We start from the raw sequence: 11,029 nt of genomic DNA on the forward strand, positions 1-11,029 counted from the left end.
TCCTCCTCCTCCTTTCAAAACAAAATCTTACTATTGTTAGCTCAGGTTGACCTCAAGCTTGTGATCTCCCTGTCTCCACAACCTAAGTGCTGGAATTACAGGCGTATGCCACTACACTGGCCACATATGTTTACTCTTATCCATTGGCATCAAGAACTGCGCAGGGTCCTGATGAGGCTGAGAAGATATGAGTGGGTGACAGTCACCCAACTCCCAGTGTAGTTTCTCCCCTCTCAGCCTTCCGTCCTCCCTCTGCTCTGTCCCCAATACCAAACCAAACCTCCTCTTCTGCCCTTTCTTTGGTTTCTATCACCACTCATTCACTCTCTCTCAGGGTTCAACCCACTTTGCTTCCATTTCGGTCTCTTCATTGTGGGATTAATAGCTGGGGAAGGGACATTCCCTCCTTCAGTGCATCAGGGGTCTCCACCCATGACAGCTGTCAGCTTGGCCACGTGCATTCTTGGGAGAGGTCACTCACTTGGCTCCTCTCTCAGTTTCCTCCTTGGAGGGTTTGAGGAGTGTGAGGATGATAGGAAACCTCATAGACAAACGAGGTGTAGGAAGGCCTCCTTCTCCACTAGTGGTTAGGAGTTGTATCTCCTTGGATTTACCTTATGACTTCCCAAACACTATTTTTTTTAAGTATTTATTTTAGTGTATGAGCGCTATGCCTGCATGTATGTAAGTGCACCTGTGTCACGCAATGCCTTTGGAGACCAGAAGAGGGCATAGAATTCCCTCAACTGGAGTTACAGATAATTGTTAGCTGCCATGTGGGTACTGGGATTCAAATCTGGGTCTTCTACAGGAGCAACCAGTGTTCTTAACCGCTAAGCCATCTCTTCAGTCCTCTTAATTTTATTTTTGAGATAGGATCTCATTATGCAACTTAGGCTAGCCTTTATCTCTTTATTGTTGTTGCTGTTGTTGTTGTTTTGATTTTTTTTTTTTTTTTTGAAACAGGGTCTCACTATATAGCTAGGGCTGGCCCGGAACTCCCTGTGTAGAGCAGGCTGACCTCGACTCACAGAGATCCACCTGCCTCTGCTTCTGCCTCCTGAGTACTGAGACCACAGGCATGCACTACCATGCCTGGCTCTACTCTTTTACGTTTGTTAAATTATTTTATGTGTATGAGTGTTTGCCTACATGTAAGTATGTGTATTACATGTGTGTCTGATGTCAGATCCCCTGGAACTAGAGCTACAGACAGTTGTAAGCTGCCTTGGGTACTAGAAACCAAACCCAGTCCTCTGCAAGAGCAGCCAATGCTCTTAACAGCTGAGCCATCTCTCCAACCCCAAACTCTTTTTTTTTTTTAATTTTTATTATTTTGTGTAGTGGAGGAAAGGTGTGCCCATGTGGTGGTCAGAGGGCAACTTTGAGGAATCAGTTCTATCCTTCCACAGTTATGTGGGTTTTAGGGATCTAACACAGGTGATCAGACTTGCACATCAAGTGTTTTATCCACTGAGCCATCTCAAGTGGGCCCTGATTTTGAACTTTTTTTTTTTTTTTTTTTTTTTTTTTTTTGAGACAGGTTCTCACTATGTTGTCCTGGCTGGCCTGGAACGAGCTATGTAAACCAGGCAGGTCTCGAACTCACAGAGATCCACCTGTCTCTGCCTCCCAAGTACTGGGATTAAAGGTGTGCGCCACCATTCCTGGCTTTGAATTCTTGATCCTCCTGCCTCAGTCTCCCTAGTGCTGGGATTACAGGCGCCACCACATCTATTGTCTCTTGATCATTTTTCTTTCATTGAATGCACCTCTAAACTAGACTTGGGGCTTATGTATGGCAGTGAGAGGTACTACTGTTATTGTGGAAGGAGAACTAACCACAGATCTGGAAATATTACTACTAATGAAGATGGTGAATGAGCACCCCAAAACCCAGGGAAGCTGCCTGGAGTTTTCTAAGCTGCTACTACTGTAACTCTGCAGTGTAAAATGACCGGCAAGAAGAGAAACAGCCTCTGGGATGCTTCCAGATAATTTGCTGTATCTCACTGAGGTCTGCAGAGGGGTACCCAGAGAACTCTGGCTTCCAGCTCCCTCTAGGTGACAGAACTGAGAAGCAGCAGCCGTGACTGCCTCCCAGCGGCCAGAACTGTCATCTGTTCAAGGTGCCCAGCAGATCTCAACTGCAGCAAGCAGAGACTAGTTCATATTACCCCAGGAGTGACCCCTGCAGCTAGTGACTCAGCATGGGGCAGAGGGCAGGGTTGGAGAGGGACATTGGGGGTGGGACTTGGGGGCCTGAGGAGCCCGCATTGATGACAATAGGCGCCAAAGCTAGGAAGCTTGTTCCCCAGAACAAGCCCAGCAAGCAGAGCTGCAATCTAATGAATTCACAGTAATTCCATTAATGCCACACTGAATCCTCCCTTTGGGCTTAGAAAAAAACAGATTCCTTACTTTAGTCTCCCTAAAAACGCAGCCTGAAACAAGATCCAAATACTATAGCCCAATGACCCCCTCTTCCCTTGTACAGGGTTCACCCCGCCCCCAAAGCCCAAGCAATTATGCAGGAGCCTCCAGAATGATGTGGGTGGAGGTTTTCTTTTATTTTGTTTTTATTTTAGAGAGGCTCAAGCAGAAAGATGATGCCAACACATAAGGCCCTAGAATGACCCCCCCAGCACAGGCAGAATACATAGGTGCTCACTCTGGATCCACCAAGGACCGTGAGAAGAGAATGTTCTTGTAGCTGCAGAAGTCCCCTGCCCCGTTTTCTATTAGTTTCAAGTGCACCCCCCCACTTGCTGTGGTGCCTTGTTAATCTCAGGTATCGGATCTTCAGAAAAATTGGGCTTTCTTTTTTAAACTCCTGTGGGCTCATGGCCCCACCCCCCGATGTAAACATGCATCCCTTAGCAATAAAGGGAAATCACAGACTGCTGGAACGGAGACAGCGTGGTTTTTTTCATCATCCACTAGCTTGAGAGAAAGAGTGCCTTCTATCAAACCAATGAGAGATGGGGGAGAGTGCTTGGGCCATGCAACCTGGCAATATGGCCCCAGCTGGCCATCTCCTAGCCCCTCCTCCAATCACTTCTCCCCTTGGGAAAAAGACGTAAGGGCAATAACAGATATAGCCCTCAGTAGAATGGTCAAACCAACATTTTCTTCTCATTCAGTTTTTATCCTACCAAGGGGATTTCTGAAGTCTGAAGCTCCCCGATCCTGGCTCCAAGCCTCCCCAGCAAACTGTGGGCCCCATGGAATATAATTGTAACAAGCCTTCACCCTCCAGCCTCCCTGCATTCCCCCAAGGTAGCCTTGGGTTTGTCTCAGCATCTCTCTCCTTGGTTTGATGTAGTGACCTGACTTGGGGGCAGAGGGGAAGTGTCAGGTGCCTTTGCTTTCTGTCCTCTCCTCATCAGCCGTCTGGGCATTGCTGACTGCCCGGAGCTGCCCCTGGGCGGCAGGCTTCACCGACAAGACCAAGCGTTTGCGGAAGGTCTCGCAGAGCACTATGTACACAAAGGGGTTGAGGCAGCTGTTGGCATAGCCCAAGCTGATGGCTGCATTGTATAGATAGACAAATGTGAGGGTCGGGCGGCTGATGGACAGCTGGGTCAGCTGCAGCACGTAGTAGGGTGCCCAGCACACAAAGAAGACAAGGCAGATGGCGATGGCTGTGCGGGTCACCCTCTTTGTCCGCAGCCGGATGCTGCGTTGAGAGGCAGGGGCCACCGAAGATGTCATACGCTGCAGGATTCTCACATAAGCAGCGGTGATGACCACAAAGGGCAGGGCAAAGGCCAGAAAAAACTGGTACAGAGTGAACCAATAGAGGTCAGTGTCTGGGTTGGGCAGGCGGATGCCACAGCCCACTGCACCCCCTGGGAAGGGGATGAGCCTGGCATAGAGCCACACGGGGGTGATGCTGATGAATGAAAGAGCCCACAGTAGGCAGATCACCAGGGTGGCCACAGAGGGCTTCCGGAACTTTGTGGAAGAGATAGGGTGGACGGTGGCCAGGTAGCGGTCGATGGCCATGGCAGTCAGAATGTAGGTGCTGGTGAACTGACTGTTGGCATCCATGGCTGTAATGAGGGTACACATGGTCTCCCCAAAATGCCAGACCCCATTGCCCATGAGCTGGTGGATCATGAAAGGCATGCCCAAGAGAAAGAGCAGGTCCACCACAGAAAGGTTGATGATGAAGATGTCAGGGACGTTGCTGCACCAGTGTAGTTTGGACTTCTTCACCACCACGAAGATGACCATGGAGTTTCCCACAATGCCCAGGAGGCAGATGGTTCCAAACACCGAAGGCATGATGATGTTGATATAGGAGACGCTCCCAGTGCGAGGAGGTGACCCTGAAGATGGAAAAAGCAAGTGTGGTCTGCCCTCTGCTCTAGAGACAACGGCCTGCAATCCTCCTGGACTCCAATGCCACACCTGCCTCCCTCTTGTTCCATTTCAGCTCAGGGGTCACTGTTCATCTGGAATTCTCTCCGACCATCCTCCTTCCCTACCCTGTTGCTAATCCTGTCCTTTTGCCCTCCTCCACTGTTTGCTGGTGAATCCTAGACTCTCCAAAGCCATCTGCTAGTAGCAAGACCCACTCTTTGTCTCATGTGTTTACTCTGAGGACAGGGGGTCAAGACCCACAGCTGTCTACTGAGAATGACTTCAAGTCCCTGGGATTCACCAGGAAACCTTGTCAGAAAAAGCTAGAAAGACATGGAAGTATGCGTGTTTGTGCATATGTGTGTGCACACGTGTGCACATGTGTGTGCACGTGTGTGTATGTGTTTTCCGTATCTGCAGCCCTATCATTTCAGAGACAGGTGGCTAAAGGTTGCATCCTGGTTCCTGAGCAGGAATGACTGTCTTATACTGGCTTTGACCAACATGGATGTGGATTTTGTCTCAGGTTCAGCAGCCCTGCCCTCTCCAGGTTTCCTATCAGGGATTTCCTTGGGCCGGTGTCTCCTGAGCCTGGGCTTCCCCAACAAGGCAGTGACAGAGGCTGTGTTGCAGTCCAGCAGCTTCAGAATTCTCTCCACACAAACCTTTCCTCTTTTCCTTCCCTTCAAAGCTAGAAATTCAGGGCATTGCTGTTCTGCAAATGTCAGGAAGCTTAATTCACCAGAAAAGTTAATCCTCTCACGCCCTGTGAAGTCTTTTGCTTCCCTGGGTTTCTGCCAGGGGACAGCTAGGACGAGTCGGACCCCATGACCCCTGTGCAGGGACTGAGGACTGAGCCTGAGCCTGGGGTAGCAGGGAATTTAAAGCGCCTCCGCTGCTCCCACATGCCGGCTTCCCCTGCCTTTCCAGTGTGAATTTTTTTTCTTCCTTCTTTCTTTTTTCTCTGCAAAGCATATTTGGAACTCACCAGCAAGCCACCCCCTGCCTGCCTCCCGCCTAGCCACCATCCCTTGTCACTTCTAAATGTGCCTCTGCCCCATCTCTAAACATCCCTGCCCCTTCTGTCCTGGCTGCCCCTGTCCTCTCCCCGCCGCCCCTCCAGGCAAATCAGACTGCAGATCTTATCCCCAAGAACTGTAAAATAAAGTTTCCCAAGCAGTTTGGCTCTGGAGGTGAAACCTTCCCCCCTATCCACCCCAATCCTGAAGGAGGGAAGGCTCCCAACTCACCGGCCACCGTGAGGTTATCCTGGCCATCAGAGGTGTTGCTGGCGTTGGGGCCAGTGAGCAGCAGGGAGGTTTGCAGATCCATCCAGCCGGTGCGGGTCGCCTGTTCCCCGGAGTTGAGCTCCCGTCCACCCACGCAGGCTGCCGCAGCCTCAGCCACTAGGTCCAGGAATGTGAGCCCCGCAGTCTGGAAAGGGGGTCTTCCTCCACCGCCTGGCAGCCTCAGCTGCCTCCCAGCCCAACTGCTCGCCCCACTCCCTCCTTCCCGGCTCCTACTGACATCACCTAGACACATTAACATTCGGAGGCAGATGCACGTTAACCTCTTCGGTCCCGGCTGCGGCTCCCACTCCTAACTGCTCGCAGAGCCCAGCAGCTGGGCTCAAGCGGCATCATGCGCATGGGGACTTCCTTCCCACTGGCTCCTGAGACTGCCTCCTGTGCTCTGGGGGCTGCTACTTACCTTGCATGACCACCTAGGTCCCTGCAAAGACAAAAGGGGCAAGCAAACGGGCTGCCTACCTTGAGGAGGTTGGACCACGTGGCAGGAACCAGGGGTGCTGTTCCCAGTGCTTGGATTGCAGCATCCGCGGTCCCCAAGCACGCTGGAAAGTCACCCTAAACCCTTTCTGTGTTCTGGTGGCTTCCAAACATCTCCCTGGCTAGATGGTGGTCTGTTGAGCCCTTGCCTGGTGCTCAGAGGTGATTGGAGTCATTCTATGGTGACAATGACCAGGGCCTGGGATGCAGAAGGAGCCACTTCACCTTGGCATAGAATAAGGTCTGGACCAGCCATACAGAGGTTTTATTTTTCTAATGCCCTGAGGTCTCTTGAGGTTTTGCCTAGGACTCTCTGAGACAATTATCAGAGCCTAAGGGAAGAAACCCACTGAGAGATTATCAACGAACAGCAACCTCAGAGGACACAGACACTAGTAAATTCTCTGCAATGGCATCCTGCTGCCAGCTCCAGGATCTTCCAAATCAAGAGCTGTTATCATACTAGACTCAGAGTCTGAGCCCTTGATTGCCACAGCTGCCTGTTTACCCATCTTAATGGGCGCAGAAGCACAGAGACATGCCTGAAGCTGTCCGAGCTCCAGCCTAGGCTTCCTTTCCAACACTGGGCATCGGCATGCTGGGTCATCATGCTAATCAGTCTATTATCTCTACTAGCTATATGGCTCCTCCTCCTCTGTCTCTTGGTCCACCAGCATGAAGAATGAAGAACCTTAATAAAGTCGGATGAGAGTTGGGGACACGGCTCAGTTGATGCAGTACCTGCCTAGCATGCACAAAACCCTGGGTTTGACCCCCTGCACTACATAAAATGAACATGGTGGTATACATCTGTAATCCCAGCACTCAGGATATGGAAACAGGAGAACCAGAAATTCAAGGCTGTTCTGGGCCACATAGCAAGTTTGAGGCCAGCCCCCCACCTGCTTCACAAAACTGTCTCAAAAAAAAAAAAAAAAAAAAAAAAAAAAAAAAAAAAAAAAAAAAAGAAAAAAAAGAAAAGAAAATCAGATGATTGGTTAGCCGCAGGTCCAGTAGAACCATTAGTGTATCTCAGATGGAGTCCGCCAGCTCCCTGTTGTCCCCAGACCCACGCATCCTTTACAAGTTCATGAAGGGGATGCTCTCTGGGTTTCCCTGGAGGACTTAGTTAGCTGCTGTGTTCTTTGGTCGCACTGCTCTTCTCTGAGTCTTCTGACTTTTCTCAAAACCGAGTACCAGAGGCTGGTAGAAAGGAGTTTTTGTTTAATGGGTACAGAGCTTCTTTTGAGAATGATAGAGAAATTCTAGAAATGGATGGTAATGATGACTGGGCAGCATTGTGAATGTATATAACGTTGAATTGGATGCTTACCAGCAGTTAAGGGATTGTTGGTATGACTAGGTATAACTCAGTGGTAGAATACTTGCCTGGAATGTGTGAGGCCCTGGGTTCAACCCTCAGCAACACATACACAAAGTAAAATGGCTAATTTTATATTATGTACATTTTACCACAATATTAAATTTTTAAAATATTTTATTTATTACTTTTATTTTATGTGTATAAGTGTATTGCCTGCATGCATGTGAGTGCGCCCGTGTCATGCAATGCCTTGGAGATCAGAAGAGGGCTTTAGATTCCCATGGAACTGGAGTTAAGGATGGTTCATAGCCACCATGTGGGTGCTGGTAATTGAACCCAGGTCCTCTGCAAGAGCAGTCAGTGCTCTTAACTGCTGAGCCATCTCTCCAGCCCCCACAATATTAAAGTTTTAAGTGGTAAATCTATCAGGGGGCTCTGTTGGCACCTGTATCATGTGCACATACCCTCGTGCACACATAATTAAAAATAAAATAAATCTTTAAAAAAAATTTAAACCAGCTGAGGGGCCCTAGAGGTCCCCAAAACAATAAAAGCCATTGCCAATAATGTTGGTTGTACACTGGAAGTGGATGAAAAACCCTATTGCTGAAGACACTGCTTGATGTGAGTGCAGGAAAGGGGGAAATCAAGCTTGGACTAAGCTGGAAATTCCCTGCCACTGGATGGATGGCTTTCATGGTGCCAAAAGGTGATATGCAGATGCCTGGGGGAGAATCGTCCCCTATAATTCTGCTCAACAACAGACCCCGCCTGTTGGCACTATCAACATACCAAACAAGATGTTCCTACTGGTGGAATAGTGGAGTGTCTAATGTATGTACAACCAGCAAATTTTCGATTGGATATAATGCCCACTCCTAGGTATAGAACACACATCTGGTACTGTAGACCAGGCCAACCCCCTGTGGCAAGGGAGAATATAGTCCCCAGTGGGAAGCCACTGCAGTTGTTTTGTTAGATGGATGTGATGCACCTGCTAAAGTACCAACCAAGCATCTGTGTTTCCACTCATAGGTTAAGTTATTATAGCAGCCACTGTTTAGATGTTCTTGCTTCTTGCTGTTTGTGTTTTTATAGTAGATGGAATCCCACTGAAATGGGCCAAGCCCATGGAAAACTGACAGCACAGAGACCCGAAAGTTCAGTGCCCTGCCACAATGGGAGGAAGATCATCCCACACCTACCACCCCCTCCAAGGCTCAGGACTTTTGCAGAAGAGGTTGGTGAAAAGAATGTAAGCCCAAGGAAGTGGTGGAGTGTTAACTGGAAGTGTCCTCCAACCACTATGCCAGCAAACTATGGTCACACCTCCTTCTCACACTCATCAAAGAGTCGAGGGGGGAGTCAGTTACCTCTCCCACCCAATCAGTTGATCTTAGCTGCATGTGGGGGAGGGGCTAAGGATATATGAGCCCAGAACACCAGGAAGCACCTCTCTCATCATTTTGTGTAGCTGTCAGGAAGTCACAGGATCTATATTTGAGTGTGGGCTTTCCACTGCAGCTGTAAATGGGGGGCACCCACTCTTCTGTAAATAAACCCCCACCCTATGCTCTGTTAGCAAGCCCAATAAACTAGTTAGGATTTTCAACAAAAAAAAAAGAAGAAAAAGAAAAAAAAATTAAAGCCAGGCATGGTGGCACACTCCTTTAATCCCAGTACTCAGGAGGCAGAGGCAGGCAGATCTTTGTGAGATCGAGGCCATCCTGGTCTACATAGTGAGTTCCAGGCCAGTTGGAGCAACAGGGAGATTCTGTCTCAAACAAATAAGCAAACAAAAATTAAACCAATGAGAGTACATGTGTTTGCCTATAAAGTGTAAATAGTGGGAAATTGCAAGAACTACACTCTGGGGTACTCCAGGTGACCAGTTGGGAAATGAGCCTTACTGTCCACTATCTCCTTCTCATTCACATACTATCAACATCTCATCTCCAACTAACCAGCCAGAAACTCATTACTGAGCACTGTTTATGTGCCAGGCACTTTGCTAAGTGGTGTGGACACAGCAGAGGAAAACAAGCAAGTTTCTGACAGCAAGGAACTTAAATCAAAGTTGGGAGAGACAGATAGTGGCAATCAGGCTAGTCAGGAAGTAAGATGTCCTTTTCAGATTTCAAATCCAGACAAGGCCATGGAACTTAATCCCAGGGATTTAGGTACTTATAAAATCAGGGCTCTGGGATTGGGCCACCCCTGCCATTGTCTGTGGAAGCAAAATGATGGATCCTGGCTAGAGGAACTTGTACCAGGACTGCGCATCCAGGGCAGCTGAGAAGGATGGGGTTTAGCATTTGGGTCTTCAAAGGAGACATAGACATTGAACACTGAGCAAGGCAATTACAAATATGATGGTTTATATATGATGATGTATAGACTGTCAACTTGCTTGAACCTAGCATCACCTAGGAAAGGCCTCTGGGCACACCCGTGAGGAATTATCTAGTTTAGGTTACTGGAGGTAGGAGGATCCACCCTAAAGGTAGGCAGCAGCATCTCATGGACTGGGATCCTGGACTGAATAAAAAAGAGAAAGGGAGCTGAGCAGGAGCATTCATCTCTCTCTACTTCCTGATTGCAGATGCTGTGTGACCAGTTGCCTCATGTTCCTTCTGCCGCATTAGACTGTGAACCCAAATAAACGCTCCCTCAATTTTAATGTTTTTAAAGACAAGGCCTTTTTTCTAATATATTTATTGAATTTTTATGCATTTCATACAGTGCACCTTAATCATATTTAGACCTCCCTCCCCTATCTGCAACCCCCTATGGCCAGCTCACCAAATTTCATGCACCCTGTCATATATGTTAAGGCCTATCGAGTCAAGTTTGTAAACCCAAATGGCTCTCACTGTGAGTTCATCCACTGGAGCCTGGTCAGGTCAGCCTATCTACCATCATTCCCTTAAAGCAGACCCAGCAGTAATCAGCTGTCAACAGTTCCTTGCCTGAGGTTGGGGCCTCCTGCCCGTTTCCTCAGTTCTATGCTGGATTTTTTGTCTGATTGAGTTTACATGGGTCCTGTCCATCCTGTCACCCTTGCTCTAAGTTTATATGAGCAAGTTCCAAGAAACCTGGAAGACTCTGTTTTCTTGTGGTCATCCACTACCCCAGGTTCTTACAATCTTCCACCCCGTCTTCTGCAATGATCCCTGATCCCTGGGTGGGTGAGGTTTAATACAGGAGTCCTATCCAGGGGCACAACACTTTGCAGTTGAGGCAGGGTCTTTCTGTGTACCCCTGACTGGCCTGGAACTCACTGTATAGATCAGCCTGGCCTTGAACTCAAAGAGCTCCACATGCTTCTGTCTCCCAATTAAGTTTTTATTATGGTATTTTATCACAGCAACAGAAAAGTAATGACTACAGCAATTCACAATGACTGCTTCACAGGTTGATGTCTGATTGTCATGTCACCAAAAAATAAATAAGGCGATGTGAGTGATTGTAGATGAAGGGGTCCTTGAAGAGGGGTCCTTTTTGAAGAGGAAGAGTGGATCCTCATTGCCCATTGCACTGAAGATGATGT

General features: G+C 48.4%; 1 protein-coding gene across 1 annotated transcript; it reads right to left on the bottom strand.

The window, feature by feature from the left end:
• Positions 1-2,549: 2,549 nt before the first annotated feature.
• Positions 2,550-6,141, bottom strand: Mchr1 (melanin concentrating hormone receptor 1). Its single transcript, XM_008844824.2, has 2 exons — positions 5,619-6,141; positions 2,550-4,334 (listed from the first exon to the last, which is right to left on the bottom strand). The coding sequence occupies exons 1-2, from the start codon at positions 5,914-5,916 to the stop codon at positions 3,355-3,357; spliced, it is 1,278 nt and encodes a 425-aa protein (XP_008843046.1). The 5' UTR covers positions 5,917-6,141; the 3' UTR covers positions 2,550-3,354.
• Between the last annotated feature and the right edge of the window lie 4,888 nt (positions 6,142-11,029).

The sequence above is a fragment of the Nannospalax galili genome, unplaced genomic scaffold (assembly GCF_000622305.1).
Source record: "Nannospalax galili isolate Female #2095 unplaced genomic scaffold, S.galili_v1.0 scaffold180, whole genome shotgun sequence".
NCBI classification, from domain to species: domain Eukaryota; kingdom Metazoa; phylum Chordata; class Mammalia; order Rodentia; family Spalacidae; genus Nannospalax; species Nannospalax galili.